This window comes from Phyllobates terribilis, unplaced genomic scaffold (genome assembly GCF_046119375.1).
Source record: "Phyllobates terribilis strain yellow unplaced genomic scaffold, ASM4611937v1 Scaffold_4__5_contigs__length_816908805, whole genome shotgun sequence".
NCBI classification, from domain to species: Eukaryota; Metazoa; Chordata; class Amphibia; order Anura; family Dendrobatidae; genus Phyllobates; species Phyllobates terribilis.
The window spans coordinates 374,373,213-374,396,474 of record NW_027362764.1 but is presented as its reverse complement, the minus strand read 5'-3'; the positions used below and the strand labels follow the sequence as shown (position 1 = coordinate 374,396,474).

At 40.9% G+C, this 23,262-nt stretch overlaps 1 protein-coding gene across 8 annotated transcripts in view; it reads left to right on the top strand.

Moving 5' to 3' along the window:
• Window positions 1–23,262, top strand: part of LOC141265411 (poly(rC)-binding protein 3-like) — a 1,492,220-nt gene that overhangs the window by 1,296,955 nt on the left and 172,003 nt on the right. For all 8 annotated transcript variants that reach the window (XM_073678474.1, XM_073678473.1, XM_073678467.1 and 5 more), the window contains 2 exons: window positions 10,755–10,778; window positions 10,876–10,908. In XM_073678474.1, the coding sequence (XP_073534575.1) occupies window positions 10,755–10,778; window positions 10,876–10,908 (57 nt within the window). The remainder of the gene's footprint in view (window positions 1–10,754; window positions 10,779–10,875; window positions 10,909–23,262) is intronic.

The window sequence follows — 23,262 nt, the reverse complement described above, 5'->3', positions numbered from 1 at the left end:
GGGTGGGGATCTGACTCTTGCCACCCCACCAATCAGCTGAACGCATCATGGGACTGGAGAGCTTCGGTCTCTTCATTGCTACCATCAGCTGACTGGATGATACAGGCTTACTGCGCCATTCTTATGTTAGCAGCAGTGCAGAGTAATGCAGCCTTTTCGCTTTAGCAGGTTCTTCTGCTAGAAAAGTAATGGAAGTTACTTGTTAAATTGAATAATATAATATTAGAATGTTACCTCTCAAATACAATAAAAAATCTTAGAAATACAGTAGGTGTAGCACATATTGAATCAAAATGTGTGCATTCATTTGCTTTCAAAATGTAGAAACCTTAAAGATAAAGTCTTCTGGGCTTATCTGGTGCTGAATATGTTGCATTTTAAATACTACATCAGCTCATGGTAATGGCAAATGGGAAAAATGCAATCTTTTTTTTTCTTACAAACTATGAAAAAAAGAAAAAAAACCTTTACCATATATAGATCTCAGCACAAGTGTCAGAACAGTCTGCTGTTTGCAACATTTCCATTAAATCATGTGATTGGTGGCATTTTTAATCTCTACTCCTCATGCAGGGGGCTGTATGATATTACTCTATTACACAATGCTTCTGGGGGAGAATGGCTCAAGGATATTCCATTCATCGTATCTTTCATCTTTTTTTTTCAAAATCATTTGAAATCCTACAGAAAAAAAACAAGATATTTTCCCAAAATTCTGACACTAAAAGATTTATTAATCTGTGTAGATTTTTTAAACCGCCTTCAGCCATTTATGATGATTTGTAGTGCTAGGGTCAGCACCACCATTATCCTGCATATGTATTTCCTGTGATTATATGAAATCACCACTGATTATCTCAAATTTCATTAACTCATGGTGAAATCAGATTAGACATAATTACAGAGGGATGGTAACAATCATGTATTAGAGAGTGGGGTTATTTTGCTGTTTTGCTTTACTATTCTAGGTAACCGCTTGTATTACTATTCGTTAATGAAAGCTTATGACCTTTAGATTATGGAGATACATTTGTTCTTGTAACATGAAACAGCATATCTCACTTATTTGGCGAGTACTGCTGAGATGATGCCTTTGGACGTTTTTCTTTCTTTGTTGTAGCTTACTTTACTCTGCAATTTTTTAGGCTCCGCGCCCACTATGCATTTTTCAAGCGTTTTTGCCGCGGAATTTCTGCAGCGAAAGCGCTTAAAAACCGCTTGGTAATACGTGCCCCATGGTCCCCAATGATAATCCGCATGTGCTGTGCACATGCTGCGGAAATTTCCGCTGTGGATTATCATTGCGGAAAAATAAACAGCATGTCCATTAATTTTGCAGACACGTGGCATAATCGCCGCCATTGACTTGCATTGAACCGCATAATATCCGTATGACTACATGTGCACAAGCGGATATTAAGTGATTCAATGTGCGGATGGTACCCGGGTCTGGAGAAGAGGAGACTCTCATCCAGACCCGGGTACCATAGTACCTGTTAAAAAAAAAGAATTTAAAATAAAAAATAAAGATTATACTTACCTTCTGTGGCCCCCGGTCTTTTCTCTGCGTCCGGTCTATTGTATGGGTCGCGGTTGTGTGAGGACCTGCCATGACGTCATTGAGTCATGTGACAGGTCACGCGACCGCCGACGTGACCTGTCACATGACTAAATGACGTCATGGAAGGTCCTTTCACACCACCGCGAGCCGTACAACAGACCGGACGCAGCGGAGAAAAGACCAGGGGCCATCAGAAGGTAAGTATAATCTTTATTTTTTATTTTTTACCATTTTTATTCTTTTTTTTTAACTATTAACTTGGTCACTTTATATAAATCCATGCCGGTTGCATGGATTTATATAGTGTATCCTAGTTGTCAAGCACTTTCCAAGTGATGCTAAAATCTCTTGGAAAAGCGCTTGATAACCCGCATGCAGAAATGCATGCAAAAACGCTTGACAAACGCTTCTACCTGGCAGGAAAAATGCATGTAAAATCCACATGCGTTTTTCCTGCCAGGGAGATGCGGAAAAAATCTGCAGCATTTCTGCATCGTGGGCACTTAGCCTTAAAGGTTTTGTCCACTGGAGAATATTTTTACCCAAAGACTCAGACTGGTTAAAAACAAGAAATAATATTCACCCACAACTGACTCCTCGAGGCTCCCTTTCTGAAAGATACTTGGTCCCCATTGGTCTTATATTATAACTCTCTAAACTTCTAAGTGTATATTCACAGCTGATTTGTTGCAGAAATCTGTATCACGCACTGGATTTGGGTTGCTTCTGCAGTTTGTGCATGGATAGCTACAATCCCCATAGAGAGAGTTGGGACAGTTGAGAAATTTCCACAACTGATCTACCACATATGAATACATTGAATTGTATTTGTGATTTTTTTTCTCATACTAATGGTACACTATAGATTTATTTTCCTAGGTGAAAATAAGGAAGGCACCTCTTTTTAAAAATTACCTATATTTTTCTGACTATAGGATACGCATTTTAGGCCCAAAAATATGAATAAAATTTAAGTGCAGCTGATTTAATTAGTTGTCATGTGCCTTCAACAGCCGTGGGTGGATCGGATCTCCACCCGTGACTGTTAATCAGTTAAATTCCGCTGTCAATCTCTGACAGCAGGATTTAACACGTGCCGGCAGGAAGCGCATCATAAATCCTGCCCATTGGCACCTCTGTCACGTGATCGCAGGGTGCCAATGGGTTGTCATGACAACCAGGGGTCTGCAGAAGACTCCCGTGCCAGTCATTGTGAAACTCCTGTGAACACTGGCCCGTGGTCAGCATTCATAGAAGATCATGATTTCTGCTATACATAGCAGAGATGAAGCCCTGCTGTGTGTAAAACAGGCGATCGGACGATTGCTTTTTCAAGTCTCCTAAGGGGACTATTAACCCCTTTACAGCCCATGACGTACTAATACGCGTCTGTGCCCTGGGACTTAAGAGCCTGACCCATATTAGTACGTAATTGCGATCACACGCGCACACAGGCTGTGCGGGCACGATTGCCACCGGGTGTCAGCTTATTGTCACAGCTGACACCCGGTACTATGTGCAGGGAGCGGTCCCGCACCGCTCCTGGCACATTAACCCCCGCAATGCTGCGATAGAAGTCGATCGCAGCATTGCGGTGGCTAAGGGGAAGTGATCGGTATACTCACCTCCTCTTCCGGCCTCCAGCGCTGTCTGCCGCGGCTTCCCGGGTGTTGCCATGACGACCCGATGTTGTCATGACAACATCTGGGTCACCAGACAGCAGGAAGATTTTTTGGTCATACGCAGTGCATGACAAAACTATCTTCTCCCTGTCCAGCGCTGACAGCCTGCATAGCACAGGGATGGTGCTCCATCCCTATGCTATGCAGGCGATCAGAATAAAAAAAAGTGAAAGTCCCATAGTGGAACAAAGTAAACAAATAAAAAAACTGTCAGAAAGTGAAAAAAATTTTTAAAAAAATTGTAAAAATATAAAAAATAAAAATAATCCACCAAAAATAAAAATATAATGTACCCATCAATAAATATTATTATGAAAAGAAAAAAATAAATAAATAAAAGTACACATATTTGGTATCGCCGCGTCCAAAACGACCTGACCTATAAAATTGTCCCACTAGTTAACCCCTTCAGTGAACACGGTAAAAAAAAACCTGAAGCAAAAAACAATGCTTTATCATCATACCGCCAAACAAAAAATGGAATAACACGTGATCAAAAAGACGAATATAAATAAAAATGGTACCACTGAAAACATCATCTTGTCCCGCAAAAAACAAGCCGCCATACAGCTCCATAATCCGAAAAATCAAAAAGTTATAGCTCTCAGAATAAAGCAATGCAAAAAAATATTTTTTTATATAAAATAGCTTTTATTGTGTAAAAGCGCCAAAACATAGATAAATGATATAAATGTGGTACCACTGTAAACGTACTGACCTGAAAAATAAAGCTACCTTATCAATTTTACCACATGCGGAGTAGAATAAAAAAAATAAAAAAAAAGCAATTCCTGAATTGTTGGTTTTTGTTTATTCTGCCTCCCAAAGGCTGGAATAGAAAGTGATCAAAAAATGTCATGTGCCTGAAAATGGCACCAATAAAAACGTCAACTCATCCCGCAAAAAACAAGCCATCATATGACTCTGTCTGCCAAAATATTGAAAAATTATAGCTCTCAAAATATGGCGATGCAAAAACTAGATTTTACAAAATATGTGTCTTTTAGTGTGTGACAGCTGTTAATCATAAAAACCCGATATGATTCTGGTATCTCTGTAGTCGCACCGACCCAAAGAATAAGGTCATCTAATCACTTATACCGCACTAGGAACGGCGTAAAAAATAAACGCTAGGGCTGGGGTTGGGGTTAGGGTTGTGCTAATGTTAGGGTTGGGATTAGTGTTGGGCTAGGCTAGGGTTAGGGTTGGGGTTAGGGTTAGTTTTTTTTTCATAAGTAAAAAAAAAAAAAAAAAGATGACGATATGGCAACTAGTGTTGAACGCAAGTGCTCGCTACTTGAGCTTGCATCGGGTGCTCGGATACACATTGAGTATCGCGGGTGCTCGAGTCTCCGCCCCATATGCTTCGGGGCTAAAAAGAACCTCGCGGGGATTGCCTGCCATGCACGAGTGATCCCCGCATGTTTTTTTTGGGGTGTCTAATAATCGTGAAACATGCGGGCAGGGACTCGAGCATTTCACTTGAGCACCCGTGATACATGGTGCATACCTGAGTACCCGATGCAAACTCAAGTAGTGAGCATTTGCGCTCAAGACTAATGACAACTTATTCAATATGATGACCTAATGTTATCAAATTCTGTGTCGTACCTCTGGGTTCAAAATGTTAACTATACCCCTTGATAAAATCCTTGAGGGGTCTATTTTCCAAAATGGGGTCACTTGTGGGGGGTTTCCACTATTTAGGCACATCAGCGGCTCTCCAAACGCGACATGGCGTCCGCTCTCGATTCCAGCCGATTTTGCGTTCAAAAATTCACACAGTGCTCCTTCCCTTCTGAACTCTGCCGTGCGCCCAAACACTGTATTTTCCCCACATATGGGGTATTGGCGTACTCAGGAGAAATTGCACAAAAGTTTTTGGGGTCCATTTTCTCCTCTTACCCTTGTGAAAATAAAAAAATTGGAGCTAAAACATCATTTTTGTGGAAAAAGTTTGATTTTTTTATTTTCACGGCTCCATGTTATAAACTTCTGTAAAGGACTTGGGGGTTCAAGGTGCTCACCACACATCTAGATAAGTTCCCTGAGGGGTCTAGTTTCCAAGATGGTGTCACTTGTGGGGGTTTTCCACTGTTTAGGCACATCAGGGGCACATCCGCTAATTATTCAAGCAAATTTTACAATCAAAAAGTCAAATGGCGCTCCTTCCCTTCCGAACCCTGCTGCCTGCCCAAACAGTGGTTTTCCCCCACATATGGGGTATCTGCTAACTCAGGAGAAATTGCACAACAAACTGCATAGTGCAATTTCTTCTGTTACCCTTATGAAAATTCAAAAGTGGGGGCTAAAAAACATTTTTGTGGGAAAAATGTGAAATTTTTATTTTTACGGCTCAATGTTATAAACTTCTGTGAAGCACCTGGGGGTTCAAGGTGCTCACTACACATCTAGATAAGTTCCCTGAGGGGTCTAGTTTCCAAAATGGTGTCACTTGTGGGGGGTTTCCACTGTTTAGGCACATCAGGGGCTCCCCAAATGCAACATGGCGTCCGCTAATTATTCAAGCAAATTTTACATTCAAAAAGTCAAATGGCGCTCCTTCCCTTCCGAACCCTGCCGTGCGCAAAGTGGTTTTTCCCAACATATGGGGTATCTGCGTGCCCAGGGGAAATTGCAAAACAAATTTTGGCATCCATTTTTTCCTGTTACCCTTGCGAAAATAAAAAAATTGGGTCTAAAGTAACATTTTTGTGAAAAAAGTTAAATGTTAATTTTTTTTCTTCCACATTCCAAAAATTCCTGTGAAGCACCTGAAGGGTTAATAAAGTTCTTGAATGTGGTTTTGAGCACCTTGAGGGGTGCAGTTTTTAGAATGGTGTCACTTTTGGGTATTTTCTGTCATAAAAACCACTCAAAGTGACTTTAAATATGATGTGGTCCCTAAAAAAATGGTTTTGTAAATTTTGTTGGAAAAATGAGAAATAACTGGTCAACTTTTAACCCTTATAGCTCCCCAATAAAAAAAAATTTTGGTTCCAAAATTGTGCTGATGTAAAGTAGACATGTGGGAAATGTTATTTATTAATTATTTTGTGTGACATGTCTCTCTGATTTAAGGGCATTTACCACAATCATGAAGTACAATATGTCACGAAAAAACAATCTCAGAATCAGGGGGATCCGTTGAAGCGTAATTACCTTATAAAGTGACAATGGTCAGAATTGTAAAAATTGGCCTGGTCATTAATGTGCAAACCACCTTGGGTTGTGAAGGAGTTAAATGAAAAGAAAAAAAAGTTTTTAAAATATGAAAAAAAAACACAAGTTCAAATCAACCCCTTTTGCCCCATTCAAAATAAAGCAATTAAAATAAAAAATGCAAATATAATGCCATGTAAAAGTTTGGGCACCACTGGTCAAAATTACTGTTATTGTGAATAGTTAAGGAAGTTGAAGATGAAATGAACTCTAAAAGTTAAAGAAGACACATATCCTTTGTATTTTAGCCCCCCAAAAAAAATAATATATATATATATATTTTTTTTTTTTCATTTTAAAAATTACAAAAAGGAAAATGGGCCGATGCAAAAGTTTGTGCACCCTCAGGTATTTGTGTGCTCAGATACCTTTGACCAAGGTTTCGGACCTTAATTAGCCTGTTAGAGTTATGGTTTGTTCACTTGTTCACTATCATCCTTTGGAAAGGCCAAATGATGCAAATTTCCCAGCTTTATAAAAACCCAGCCTCCTCTAAACTTGTGCCAAACAGCAGCCATGGGTTCTTCTAAGCACCTGCCTAGCACTCTGAAATTTAAAATGGTGTAGGCCCACAAAGCATGAGAAGGCGATAAGAAGATAGCAAAGCTTTTTCAAGTTGCTCTTTCCTCAGTTCATAATGTAATTAAGAAATGGCTGTTAACAGGAACAGTGGAGGTCAAGATAAGGTCTGGAAGACCAAGCTAAATTTCAGTGAGAGCTGCTCGTAGGCAAATCAGAACTCCCACTGGACATCAAAAGACCTTCAGAAAGATTTAGCAGACTCTAGAGTTGTGGTACATTGTTCTACTGTTCAGAGTCACCTGCACAAATATGGCCTTCATGAAAGAGTCATCAGAAGGAAACCTCTCCTGCATCCTCACCATAAAATTCAGCATCAGGAGTATGCAAAAGAACATCTAAACAAGCGTGATGCATTTTAGGAACAAGTGCTGTGGACCAATTAGGTTAAAATAGAACTCTTTGGCCACAATGATCAAATGTATGTGTGGAGGAAAAAGGGCACATCATTTCAGAAAAAGAACATCTCACCAAACCATTAAGCATGGGGGTGGATCAATCATGCTTTGGAGTTGTGTTGCAGCCAATGGCACAGGGAACATTTCACCGGTAGATGGAAGAATGGATTCAATGAAATTTCAACAAATTCTTGATGCAAACATAACACCATCTGTAAAAAAGCTGAAGTTAAAGAGGATGGCTTGTACAAATGGATAATGATCTTAAACACGTCAAAATCCACAATAGACTACCTCAAAAGGCACTGAAGGTTTTACAATGGCCCTCACAGTCCCCTGATCTGAGGGGAAAATATGTGTCTAGACCTCAAAATAGCAGGAATCTCACAGGACTGGAAGAATTTTCCAATGAAGAATGGATGAAAATCCCTCAAGCAAGAAATGAAAGACTCTTGGCTACTACAAAAAGCATTTACAAGTTGTGATACTTTCAAAAGTGGGTGCTACTAGGTACTAACCTTGCAGGGTGCCCAAAGTTTTGCATCAGCCCATTTTCCTTTTTACAATTTTTAAAATGTAAAAGATGAATTATATATATATATATATATATTGCCTAAAATATAAAGGAAATGTGTCATCTTTAACTTTAGACCTATTAGAGATCTTTTCATCTTCAACTTGCTTAACTGTTCACAATAACAGTAATTTTGACCAGAGGTGCCCAAACTTTTACATGCCACTGTATTTGGTATTGCTGCTTTCAGAAATATCCGATATAGCAAATCTAAAATACATTAATCCTATTGGTAAACGGTGTAATGAGAAAAAAAAAAGAAAACGCTTGAATTCTTTTTTTTTGGTGGCTGCAAAATTGCAATAAAATGCAATAAAATGTGATCAAAACATTGTATCTACCCAAAAATGGTATCAATAGAAGCATCAGCTCAGGGTGCAAAAAATAAGCCCTCACACAGTCTCAGATAACGAAAAAATGGGAATGCTACAGGTCTCGGAAAATGGCGAATAACTTTTTTTCCATACAAATTTATGAATTATTTTTCACCACTTATATAAAAACAAACTATACATGTTTGGCATATTCGTACTCACCTGAGGAATCATATTGCCTGGTCAGTTTTACCATATAGTGAACATGTTAAATAAAAAAAAAATTGTGGAATTGCACTTTTTTTTGCAATGTCACCGCACTTGGAATTTTTTTCCCCATTTTCCAATACACTGTATGGTAAAATCAATGGTGACATTCAAAAGTACAACTCATTCTGCAAAAAACAAGCCCTTTTATGGGTATATTTTTGGAAATATAAAAAAGTTATGGCTCTGGAAAAAAGGGAGAAAAAACAAAAATGGAAAATGGCCATGGGTTAAAGGGAGATTCTGGTGTCCAACACTTCCACATTGGGGTCTGAGCAGCGCCAATGACATCCTACAGATACCTGCTGGGATTAATGCATGATCAACAGGTATCGTGCATCCATCCTCTTTATTACATTAATTCATTGATTCGTAAATTTTGCATTCAAATTAATAAAAGCAAAGTCCCCCATTATTTCTATATTTGTATTAGATAGGCAGACTGTAAGTACTTGTCTGGTTTGTAGTTGGACTGTTTGTTGTCTTGGATCCCTCACTTCTTTCCGACAATATAGAAATGTGATAGAGGAAGTCATGATGTGATTATTGCTAGCCTCATACTTTCCACTCTAATCCATCAATCAGTTTAGACTTAAACATAATGAGCATCTGCCATTAAGTGTTACTTGACACTGGCTTAAAGGGGTTTTCCCACAAACAAAAGTTCATTTTAATCAATAGATATTGGAATAATAATAACTTCCACAATTGGATGTGTTTAAATAAAATGTTCCTGTGCTGAGATAATCTTATAAATGTACCCATGCTGTGTACTGTGTAATGGCTGTGTCTGACCATGCAGGAACATGGTCTGATCATACCACAGCTCCTGGGCAGGGGAGGAAGCGAAAGAGTATACAGACATTACAGCAGGGGGTCACAGCGGATTCTTTCTTTGAAGTAAAACATTGTTTAAAAACAGGCAGTGAAATATTTTACCTCCCAAAAAGAATCCTCTGTGATCCTATGCTGTAATGTCTTTATACTCTTTGGCTTCGTCCTCTTCCCAGGAGCTGTGGTATGATGAGACACAACCATTACACAGTACACAGCAGGGGCACATTTATAAGATTATCTCAGCACAGGAACATTTTATTTAAACACATCCAAATGTGGACGTTATTATTATTCCAAAATCTATAGACTAAAATTAACTTTTGTTCATGGGAAAACCCCTTTAAGTCTTTCAATCTTTACTTAACGGCAGGAATAGTAATCCAACATAACATTTTTGAGAAGGAAACATGTGCAGCTCATATACCAGCCATGTAGTATGAAGAATAAATACCCTGTAACTTGTTACAGGTTGTAAAATGCATTCGTTCCATCCTTTCTATAGTTTGATAGCTTGAGCTTCTTTTACAAAGTTCATCAGCGTGTTTTAATCTTGTTGCTTTGGTTATTCTGAGAATGACAAGCATAGAAATGTAATAAAATGCAAGGAATTCATCCTTTACTGGTACTGCTCCTCTTCCATTTAATATGAAAGGCTCCACTTCTGAAGGTCCCTGGAGACGTGCTTCAGTTCAGCTCATGTTTTACCAACATACAGATGCTTTTCTAGGGAAGATTTAATTGAGCATCTGGCAGTATTTTATTAAATGTCTTTAAACTAGGTGATTAATGGATTAGGGTTATGGTCCCACATAGCAGCCGGTGAGCGTCCAAAAAGTAACAGAGGTGCAGCCATGGGGCGAAAACCACTCTGACATGCAAGTCTGTATGGTCATCAAATGTATAGTAAACATTCATTATTACCTGATTGTTAATTGATATGGGCAATGCGGAAATGATCAATCATCCACTCAGCATCTCTTGTCCTGCAACATCTTTACATAACACTCCAGCCATTATTCTAGTAGAGAAAGGAAACTACCATAGACCAATGGTGACTAGCAGCTATGAGTGTGACAGGGAGGAATGGGATATTGAGGTCGCTCGGTACAGGCACACAGGAGATTTTTTATTTTGATACTTTTAGAGGAATTAGGCAAAAACACTTCTCGATACCCAGTTGACTTTTCTAGTATAGTATGTAGTATAAAATAGAGAAAACCTCCTAAATTCACTTATATAGATGTCAGCATACAATTCCAGTGACATAGAATCTTATTTTAAATAATTGCATTAATCCTAATTTTCTTATGTTTCTTCCAGGAGGTGGGAAGCATCATTGGGAAGGTCAGTACCTAATCATTTTATTTGACAATTGCTCTGTGCAATTCCAAGCTCTGCTCGCCATAAACGTTTCTCTTTTGTGATTTTGTTTTCATAACAGAAAGGTGAAACGGTTAAGAAGATGAGAGAGGAGGTAAGAATATGGAATGTCAGTGCATCCTTCTCAATTTCTGTCAGAAAAGAATATTTACCTTCCATCAACAGATTTCATGCTGCTCCAGGAAAGAGTAAGAGTGTCACTCAGAGGTTGAAAATATTTTTTCAGCTGAGATCTTACAATGTACTGACGTCTACATCCTTTCAGTTGCTATTCTGTATTGTCAAATCAACTAGTCATTTCATTTCCAATGAGATGATTAATTGTGGCATTTATTCTCTATTCAACTCAAACACTATTCATACACAATATTTATTATATATAAAATAATAATATATTCCTCAACATTCAACTTACAACACCGAGAAAAGTCAAAGAAATATGGAAATCACAGGAACATGTTAATAATGTGCAAATGATGAAAAAATGGAAACAAAATTTCCAAAGCATCTCGATTTATTCAGTCTTGAGCATGAATGCCATGAGCAGAAATACTTGCACTCACATGCCTTGGCTGTTATCAATGAGTTTATCAGTGGTTATTTGAGGAATATTCTGCTATTCTAAATGCACTTGTGCTCGCAAATCATCAAGATCCGCTGCCAGCAGCTCTCTGTGCAATGGCCGTGCCAGATGTGCTCAATGGAAGAAAAGTCAGGAGACGCTACAGATCATGGCAGGGCTTCCAGGCTGCTTACAGTAGCACAAGCGACATGTGTCCTGGCATTGTCGTGTTGACAAATGGCTCCTGAGACACTTTGGAGAAATGGCCATGTGGTTTCACATTTGATCTATTTTGTATATATATGAAGTACTGTGGAAATGTTTTAAGGAGTAAGTAAAAATGTTAAATTGCTTTCAAATATAGAAAAAAAACAGCAAACAAACAAACAAGCAAACTGTAAAGTCAATTAATTAAAGAGAAAGCTACATTATATCAATATTTGATGTGACCACCTTTTGCTGTCAGGATTCCTGTTGTCCTTTTACAGTTTGACCCCTAGTGGCTGCTATTGTTCACCTTAATAATTGTGCTGCAATCCCACTCCTTACCAATGGAGGCTGCTATTGTGTTCTGCAATTGCCTATTACTAAGATGGCAAATTCTGAACTTGTGTAATCCATCTTGTTTCCTGTTTGGGCCTACTTAAAGCCACATGGATCTCTCACTCATTGCTTGAGTATTGTATCAAGCTGTTAGCCTAGTTCCAGTCTCCAGCTCCTGGACTGTCTTACCCAGACTGTTCTCACCTATCTACAGATTGTTTCCTACAACTCCTTTGCTATATCCAAGAACATCTATGTATAACTGCTTGCTGTTCCTGCTCATGCTCCTTTGGCAACTGGTTTCCAGCAGTGCTACGCCAGAATCGTAACATTTGCCTTCAAAACAGCATCAACTCCAAGTACTCTAGATAAGCTTGCACAGGTTTTGAAGGAATTTGGCAAGGAGGTTGTTCCAAGCATCTTGAATAAATAACCACCGATCCACTGTGGATGTAGGCTTGTGGAAATTCTTTAGTTACTTCATATAACACCAGACAGTCTGAATGTAATTATGTATTTCCTATTTAATTATTACCTACTATTTATTTATTATTTTTATTTTTCATGTTTATTACACATTTTGCCCCCTATTAGGTCATAAAAGACATTTGAAGGGATTTAATATTTAATGTTTTTGTTTTTTTCAGTGCTGGAGTGGCGCTTTAAATGTGAGCCCCCCTGCCCCTGTTCTAATACTCACCTTCTGGCAGCTTCACCTTTTACCAACGCTGCTCCGGTTCCTGCGGTGCCATCTTGTGCTTGAAACTTCTGACCAGCTGGAAGTCAGAAGTTACGTCACCAGAGCTCAATGCAAGTCTATGAGAGCCAGAACCAGGCTCACGTAGAGATGTATTGAAAAGTGACCTTTGGTGCGCTCCATGAAACACTGGAGCTGCCGGCAGGTCACTTTTTGTCGGAGACTGAAGGGAGCGGCGCTGGAAAATGATGAAGGTGGCAGCAGATGTGACTCGCCCCCTGGGTCGCGTGGGGAACCCGGAACCGGGCCTTTGGTGGGATGCTGGGGGTTGTAGTCACCGTGGCGATGATCCGGTCCCGTGGCTCAGGGTGGTCAAACCAGTGGCAGTCTATTGATATGGTTTTCATTATTTTCAAATGTCCAACTACTCCACCCGTGGATTGCGGTCAGGATGAACCGCCGCTGCAGGGCAAACCACTGGGGCTGGTGTTGGTGAGCAGCACAGGGATGGTATAACTCCCCACGGGAAGAGTGTAGCCCCAGGGCAGTGTAGGCGAATGATGGGGGTGATGGTGCGCAGGAATAATAACTCAGAGTTTCTGTAATGCAGTCCAGGATCTTTACTCACAGTTCGTTACTCCACGTTACTCCGGCCGGCTGTAACTTCCCTCGTCGCACCATGTTCACCTGGTGAGGGGGCTCGGCCAACTCTCAGATAATTTTGGAGCGCTTCACAAGACCCCCTTCTCGTGTCTTTCCTCTGGCCTGTCATACCCCACCAGTGACCACGCTTCTGTCCGGCTGCCTCGGGCCTTCTCTGGGTAAACTTCGGCGCCAGTTTCCCTGACCCTATGTGGTGCCTTCCTAGCGGGTGTAGCGAGGGGCTGCACCATATAAAATGTCACAGCCTCCGGTTTCTAGTTGAGGGTAGTTCTCGCCTCCACTAGTTTCGGGGACCGGTCTCCCCCTTGGCCTGACCCCACTACTCAGGTAGATGCGGGCGTATGGTGGCTATCAGCCGGTCCACACCCCTGGGGTCCCTTCTCTCCTCTGTTTTCCTGGAGCCTCCTCCGCTTTTCTTCATCTCTTCTCCCCTACTCTCTCTCTCTCTCCTTTCAGTGCTGACTGGGCCTCACAGGCTAGACCCGCGTCCGGAGCAGAGCTCCACAGAGTCCTGCTCTGTCACATCTTCTCTCTGACTCCACTGAACCGACTCCTCCCTGAACTAAGATGGTGCCCACCTTTTGTACCTCCCTCTAGGTGCACCCAGAAACTGCTTCCTCCCTGCTCCTGCACTACCGGGTTCCCCCTTTCCTAGGTGTTCCCTCCCCCCACTCCAGCCAGGGACAGGGACTGTCGTGCTCTACTTGGAGCATATCGGTCGCCCTGCCCCCCGGACATGTGGTGTAATGCATGCAGGTGTCGGGGTCCTGATCCACACTCCATCCTTACCTGAAAGTGAGATATCGCACGTCTGGAAGAGATGCAATACCTCTGTAGGAACCGAACCCCCAGGGTGCTACAGGTGAGTATGGGATAGGTGACAGGGGAATTACATTTAAAGCACAATCCAGCGGTGCAACAAAAAATAAGCTGGAGTGGTGCTTTAAATATTCTTATTTTCATCTTATTTCCCTTGTAACTGGGGATGGTATATTATCCCAAGTTACAATGAAAGTGCAGCTTGCTGGCTGCGTAGCAGAGCTGTCTGTGTCTTCTATGGCCAGGTACCTCCTGCTCCCTCGCTATACACATTGATCACATGACCACTGTGTATGAAAGAGGGAGCTCTGTCAGCACTTCGTATTACTGCATATACAGAGAAAACCAAAAAAGAGATAACAAAGCAGGTCCCAAATTGTAGAAATATTAGCTAAAAAAAATACCCTCCTAATATTTACAAAAAATGTATTAATTAGACAAAAAAGGGGGACTCATGGTTTAAAACAGGGGGCTACAGATGTTGCAAGCATACTCACACTAATAAGGACCTAGATTTTCCCCTGCCTCGCCGCGGAGGCTGGCACACTAAATTAGCGATGTGGCACCCCGCTCACCGGACACTCACGCTTTATGACCCTATAATACCTTATCACCTAATCACCAGTAAAAAGAATATATCAATCTCACCCACACAGTCTCCAAGTTTGGCAACATTCAAAAAATATTGTAAATCAGTTACACTCATCCAGTCATAGGTATAAATCAAAGTAAATAATAGCCCTTAATAATAGTCATAACCTAATGATGCCCAACGTGTAATAATCAATACGTCCGTTCATTGAGGTATACATGCCCAGTTTCAGTGTAGGTAAGTAATAACCCTTTAAATGACTATCTTACAAGCTACCAATACAGTAGTATACAGAATAGAAATGATGCCCAGGTATACATATCAACTTCATGGAAATGTGCATTTCCAAATTCTAGACTCGTTCCCCCCCACACACTTTTCCTATGAGTTCATGAGGGGACAGGTTTAGAGACCTCCTTAGTCAGAGACGTCATGGCATGGAGCGCACTCGGATATTTAAAGTCTATGGGTGGTCTAGCAGTTAAATCACTCCTTTGGGTATATCCCTCATCTTTCAGAATCATAACATGGATCATAATAAATTATAAACTCTATAGCAATACATCTTTTCCCCTATATACTGGCAATATTAGGCATGCAAACCCTTTGCCTTCAAAACAGCATGAATTATTCAGAGTATTCCAGATAAACTTCACACGGTTATTAAAGGAATTTGGCAGGGAGGTTGTTCCAAATAACCACAGATCTGTGGATGTAGGCATGCGCAAATCCTTCAGTCTCTTCGTGTAACATCAGACAGCCTTGATGTTGTTGAAATTGTGACTTTTGAGATTTTCACTCCAGTCTCGGCCAGCTACATCAATATGGGTAGAGCATGTGTGGAGCATGGGTAGGACAGGGTATGGATATGCCCGCCTGTCAAATTCATGAAAAGTGATGCCACTTCAGCGCCATAACTTACTCCAGAAGTCTACTCCAGTCCTTGAATGGAGTAGATTTTTGGTGGTGGCACATGCCAGTTAATAGATGTTCATTAATGAAGTAGCATTAATGAATTAGGGCATTATACTCCAGTGAGCCTGTTCATTAAGACGAGTGTTCATGAAATGGCTCCATAGTGTATAACCATGGAACTGAAAATATTTCTGAAAGCTGTGTGTGAACTCGGACTAAGAGTTAATATTTAAATGTAACTTTGTTATAGAAAGAGGAAATGCTCTATTATTGACTAAATATGAATTGTTAAAATGGCAATTTAGAAAAGTTAGCTTACCTGAGAGAGTTTTTGGTTTCTAAGCCTTACATTGTGGCCCTAAGAAGACTTCTCATTTACGTCATCTGATTAGGGCCCACATAAATTTTCAAGCTGGTTAATTTTCTGGAAGATCCAAATAATTCACAGAATAATCCAATTGGAGTAAATATTAAAAGTTGATTTTATTTAGTTATTATTAAAATAAATATGCACAACTAATACCAAAAACAGAATTTAAAACAATAAGACTATTGACTCAGTAGTCATTAGGTCTACTGTTAGCAGATACTACTGAGCATTATAATTGCTAACACAACAGGTTTGTATAGCCTGTCATTAAATCCGCAATATTACGTCTCAACTGTAGTTATACAGGCACTTGATAATTTCCTAATCTGAATAACCTTATTATTTGTGACCTAATACAGTAGGTTGAACCCCACTTCTGATGATTTAATAAAAAGATTATTGATTTTGTTCACACTCTATTTGGCCAATAAGTGATATACCTTGGGTTTATTTGCCCTTATTCTCTGTTTAAGTATTTGTTTAATAAGTTTATTCACTAAATGCGCAATATCTTATTATTGGGCATCACCTTGCCGTAAAAAGTCCCCAGAATTTAAATATATGCTAGAATTTCCTCAGTATCCGTTTGATTTATATTGAGTAAAAGATCAGATCAAATAGGGTGCTCGCACAATGGTTTTCTAGCTCCTGTATGTAGGAGCAGATCCTCCCTAGCTGCTCTGTTATTTTCAAGCAGCCCAGTTTACTACAGCGGATCTAGAAACAATCTTACCTTAGCATAGTATCTACCCGATTCCTACCGATTGTAGACTAGTAAACCTAGCTAGGTTTACTAATCCATAATAGGAAGGAATCAGGTAGAACTGATTTGGTATAATACCGTGCAAACGTTAATCAGCAATGAGAACGACTTGTTTCTAGTTCAGCTGTACTAAACTGGGCTGCTTGAAAATAACAGGGCAGCTAGGGAGGATCTGCTCCTACATACAGGAGCAAGAAAGCCATTGTGCGATCACCGTGAAGAGAAAGGCTTTTGCAAAGTCAAACCTCCTTGAGCATCAACAGTCTTGGGCACTTGAAACTTATTAACCTAAGCCCAAAATGTTGACTGTTATGGAAAAATTGTGCCATTTCTTATTTGCTCTTTTACAGAGTCTGAAATTATAGGCACCCGAGGAGAAAATGTAATAACGTGCATTTTTTTCAGCCAAATACATTATCTTATAATGCATGCATTATAGAAGTAAAATGGTTGGTGTCCCATGTTTGTCATGAAGTCTATTTCCCAAGGTGCCAATAATGGCCTGTGTCTAATAATGGGGTAATCAAAAAGTGTAAAACGCATTACACAAGTTACTTTATATTTAATCAAATCCTACACAATTAAAGTTTAAAAGTAAGAGAGGCAAACTCTTCTAGTTTCAATTATAAAGACTTCAGAAAGTATATCAAGTGTAATGGTCTAAAGAGCTCCATGAGGGTAATTAGATTGCTAAACAGAATAATTCTGAACAAAGTCACCAGTTCTTCCAGAGGATACTTCTAATGCAAGTGGGAGCCAGATGATCTACGTGTACGAGGACATAGGAAAAATGGGTGCCATGTTCATATTTAAAAGATGTTTTTTTCATGTGACTAGATGCTAACAGAAAAGCAGTCACATTGGATTGCTACTACTACTGTATAATGTTTTGTAAAAGCCTTCATGCTAACTTTACATGAACATACACACACTACCACCAGCACGCCTACTCCAAAAATATGGCAAGTCACCCACCCTATTCCAGTGTTTGAAGAGTTTAAACAGGCCACAGTACCGTCACGTTATAAACACTGTGAGACACCATCAACCGAGGCTCCTTCTATATGGTAACACAACGTTAGAAGGTTTTCAGTTGCGCATACACATCAAGTATCCATAAGTGAAATATGGCAATCTATGCACATCATTTTCTATTCCAAGGGAGCTTCCGTCTAGGACCTACTATTTGAACTCTTATGGTCAGTTTGTACACCAGCTAACCATTTAGGGCCTGTTTTTGGAGCTACGTAAGTTAAAGAGTAACCATCATTTTTATTTTTATTTCATAAATGAGTAGTGATAAGCGAGCATGCTCGTCGCTACTCGCCCGAGCATCACAGTGCTCGAGATGCTCGGTACTCAGCAAATATTCTTTTAATGTTTGGGCGGGCGCGCAGTCCCCGCCCCACATGTTTGGCACTTTTTAGGCAGCCAATTAACATTCGGGGATTGCCTGACAGTCACTGTAATACCGTAGCCATGTTGATAGTGGCATTACAGTGATTGGCTGTCCGCATAGCGTCATCAGTTCTATATAAGACCTGGGACCCTATGCTAATCACAGTCTTCCCCAGAAATGGGCAAAGTAGGGAGAGCTGCAGTGGAACAAGGCAGAGAATTTGTCCTTATTTTAGGCAGGGATTCCACACCAGTTGTATTTATTTCATATGCATCAACATCCCTTGTAAGGGCTCATTCTGATGAATATTAATACTGCTGTTAGCAGTAGTAAGGCAGAGTTTGTGGAGACATAGTGTAGTACAGGATAGTGTTATGATCTGCAACATGTACTAAGGAAAGATAGGGGAAAGCTGTCCCTACAGTAAGACTAAGCTGAATCCCTACGATGTAGCGGGCTGCCTGTTCCTAGTGAACAGACCCGCCTTAGTCCTCGGCTAGTCTGAACGAAGACCTATAGAATTAAGGCGAGGGGTCCCTAAAAGAACTAAGGACTGGGACAAAAAGGGACACCTCCTAAACAGAAGTTTTTGCAGAACACAAAAAGACAAACTGACAAAAAGTACTAGAGGTCCCAGAGGACCAAGCGAACTTGACAGATAAAGGCACAGAAGCACCAGGTTAGAGAGATAGTAGAACACTGAAGTCCAGCGCAGCCAGAAGGGCGGACCTGGAATATAAAGGCAGATGGTCACATGACCGCAAACCACAAGATAGAAAAACTAACAGGAGGGTTCTAACAGTACCCCCTCTTTTATGAGGATCCTCCGGATCCTCCAAGGCCCAGGCCTATCCGGAAACCTCCTGTGGAAAGCTTTAACAAGCCTAGGAGCAGAGGCATCATCCGTCCTTACCCAGGAGTTGTTTTTGGGACCGAAACCCTTCCAGGAGACAAGATACTGTAATCTCCCTCTATGTCATCTAGAATTCAAGATACCAGAAATTTCATATTCGCCGTCTTCCACCACAGAAGGAACTGTGACAGTGACGTCCCTATCAGATACGTCAGCCTTTTTCAACAAGGAAACATGAAACACAGGATTAATCTTCCAGGAAGTAGGGACATCCAACCTAACAGCAGACTGGTTAACAACCTGAAGCACTTTAAATGGACCCACAAACTTAGGACCCAGTTTTTTAGAGGGAATCCTCAACCACAGGTTCTTCGAGGACAACCAAACCATGTCACCCACAATACACAAAACCTCTTTACGTTTCCTGTCAAAATACTTCTTGGACTTTCTGTTAGCCTCTTGAAGGTTACAACGTACATTAGTCCAAACTCTCTCCAAATCACCGGAAAAATTCTCCTCCTCCGGCACCGCCGACCCCAATTTGGAGAACGAACCAAAAGATGGATGTCTCCCAGTACAACAAAAAAAAGGATAACACCCAGCAGAGGAGGATGTATGATTGTTAAGAGCAAATTCTGCGAGAGGCAGAAACTCAGACCACACCTCTTGATTGTACGCCACAAAACAACGCAAAACTGTTCCACATCCTGGTTCTTTCTTTCAGTCTGTCCATTAGACTCAGGATGATAACCAAACGAAAATGACAAATGGACTCCCAACCTGTAACAAAAAGCACGCCAAAAGCGAGCCACAAACTGAGGTCCTCTATCAGAAACAATATCAGTGGGAACGCCATGGAGCTTGACAATCTCTTTAACAAACGCCTTAGCGAGTGTCTTGGCGCAGGGCAACTTAATGAATGGAACCAAATGACACATCTTACTAAAACGGTCCACGACCACCCAGATGACAGTAAAACCCTCGGACTCAGAAAGATCAGTAATAAAATCCATAGTGAGATCTGTCCAAGGCGCACTAGGAACCTCGAGAGGGCAAAGCAACCCCGCAGCTGGAGTATGTGAAGCCTTTGATCTAGCACACACAGTACACTGACGCACCCACTTGATGACTTCCTTCTGCCATCCAGGCCATCAAAAACTGCAACTGATAAGTCTCTTAGTCTCCGAAACTCCTGGATGACCTGCCAACCGAGACTCATGACACTCCACAAACAAATCTCTCCTAAAGGTTATAGGCACGAACAACCTCCCATGGGGAGTGTTAGATGGAGCATCATCATGAGCATTCAGAATCCCATTCTCCAAAACGGAGTCCAAAGCCGCCACCACAACTCCTTTCTGTAAAATGCTCTCCTCCTCCTTGGCACCGACCGTAGGAGAGAAGCTGCAAGATAAAGCATCTGCTTTAACATTCTTAGTACCAGGGATATAGGTAACAGAAAAATGAAACCGTGAAAAAAAAAGTGCCCACCTAGCTTGACAGGCATTCAAGCGCTTGGCAGCATCCAGATAGATCAAATTCTTATGATCTGTGAAAACCTGAATAGGAAATCTAGCGCCTTCCAAAAAATGACGCAAATGTTCAAAAGCAAGTTTAATAGCCAGCAACTCCCGATTTCCAACATCATAATTCAGTTCGGTTTCCGAAATTTTTTTCAAAAAGAAGGCACAAGGATGTACTCCACCCTTGTTCTCCTGAGACAAAACTGCTCCGACCCCCACCGATGAAGCATCGACCTCGACCAAAAAAGGCTTGGTCTCATCAGGCTGCCTAAGGATAGGGGCAGAACTGAACCTCTCTTTGAGATACTCAAATGGTACAATGGCCTCAGTAGTCCACTGGGCCGTATTCGCCCCTTTCCTGGTGAGATCGGTTAGAGGTTTAACAATTACAGAAAAATTCTTAATGAATTTCCTGTAATAATTGGCAAAACCCAAAAATCTCTGTATAGATTTCAAACCAATAGGCCTAGGCCATTCCTGCACAGCCTGAACCTTCACAGGGTCCATTTCAAAGCCCTCACTGGAGACAATGTAGCCCAAAAAACTAATTTTCTGCACAGCGAACTCACATTTCTCCAGCTTAGCAAAGAATGAATTATCACTCAATAACTGCAAAACTTCACGTACACTCTGCCAATGGGACTCTAGATCTGGTGAATAAATGAAAATGTCATCCAAATACACAACCACATTCTTACCAATCAAAGGTCTCAGGATGTCATTAATAAGGTTCTGAAAAAATGCAGGTGCATTGGTAAGACCAAAAGGCATCACAAGATTCTCAAAATGACCTACCGGAGTGTTAAAAACAGTTTTCTATTCATCACCCTCCTTCGCACGCAACAAATTGTATGCCCCCCGGAGATCAATTTTGAAGAACCACTAGGCTCCCACTAACTGGTTAAACAAGTCAGGAATTAACGGCAATGGGTAGGAATTGCGTACGGTAATCTTATTAATTTCACGAAAATCCAGACATGGACGTAAACCTCCGTCCTTTTTTTAACAAAGGAGAATCCAACTGCCACAGGCGACTTAGAAGGTCTAATGTGACCAGCAGCCAGGCTAGTCTGTAGGTACTCCTCCAAGGCCTTTCTTTCAGGGATAGTCAGATTAAACAAGCGACTTTTGGGAAGAGTAGCACCCGGAACAAACTCAATGGCGCAATAATAATCCCTATGCGGAGGTAAAACTTGCGACTCCTCCTCCGAAAAAACCCTCCAAAAATCTTGAATAGGTACCGGTAATTACCCTTTTTCCACAGCCGCAATGCGACCATTACAACATTTATCATAGCACTTCAGACTCCAAGACTTAATCACATTAGTAGACCAGTCCAATAAAGGATTGTGCAGTCTTAACCAAGGCAATCCTAGAACAACTGGAGAGGGCAAATTATCCAAAACAGCCAAGTCCAAAATTTCTTGATGAACTCCATTGATAGTGAGTGGAAATGCAGCAGTCTTGTGAGTAATACATTTCAAAGGAGCGTTATCAATTGCAACCACAGAAATATGTGATGACAATAGTTTGGATTTCAATTTAGGGTTTTCCAAAAACCCTTTATCAATCACATTAAGTGTTGAACCACAATCCACAAATACCTGAAATTCAATCAAATCTCCCTACAGAGTAGTTCTCCCAGAAAGAAATACTCCTGCAGAGCGTAAACAGGCTATACGGGCGTAACTGACCTTTTTTTTTTCTTTACTTAAATGACGCTCACAATACTTAATCAAATGGTCAGCTTTACCTCAATAAAGACACAATCCCTCGGCGAATCTCCGATCTCTTTTTTGAGAGCGGAGTGACATCGTCCCAACCTCCATCAGTTCCCCGCCGTCAGAGCAGATTTTCTGGGGACTAGGACCTGACATTACAGGAGTCTTTACCTCATTGAGCCTGAACCTCAGTCTCCTGTCTATACGAACAACTAACTGCATAGCTTCCTGCAGAGTCTCAGGTGCAGGGAATGCAATTAGCAAATCCTTAACCCTTTCACTTAGACCAGCAAGAAATAAACATCTCAGCGCCGAATCATTCCACTTAACTTCTGAAGCCCATCTCCTGAAGTGTGTGCAATAATTTTCAACATCATCTGACCCCTGATTCAAACGTCTAAGTTCTGATTCAGCAGATGAGACTTGATCAGGATCGTCATATAATGGCCCCATAGCTGAAAAAAATTCTTCAACAGACCTTAAACACGGATCATTAGGCCGGAAAGAAATGGCCCACCCCTGTGGTTCATTGCGCAAAAGTGACATAATAAAACCAATGCGCTGTGATTCATTCCCAGAGGACCTTGGTCTCAAATGAAAATATAACAAACAAGCATTTTTAAAGGAAAAAAATCTTGCTGTTTACCATAAAAAACATCAGGCGGTCCTACCTTGGGTTCGACAAAATGCGCTCCAGGACAGCTACTCACGTGTTGCTGAAGCTCGGCCACCTCCAGAGACAATACCTGCAGGGGTTGAGCCAAATCCAGGACGGTAACCATACTGATCCCCAAATTTCTTTCCTTTTAGTTTTTAGGGCTGGACTTACTGTTATGATCTGCAACATGTGCTAAGGAAAGATAGGGGAAAGCTTTCCCTACAGTAAGACTAAGCTGAATCCCTACGATGTAGAGGGCTGCCTGTTCCTAGTGAACAGACCCGCCTTAGTCCTCGGCTAGTCTGAACGAAGACCTATAGAATTAAGGGGAGGGGTCCCTAAAAGAACTAAGGACTGGGACAAAAAGGGA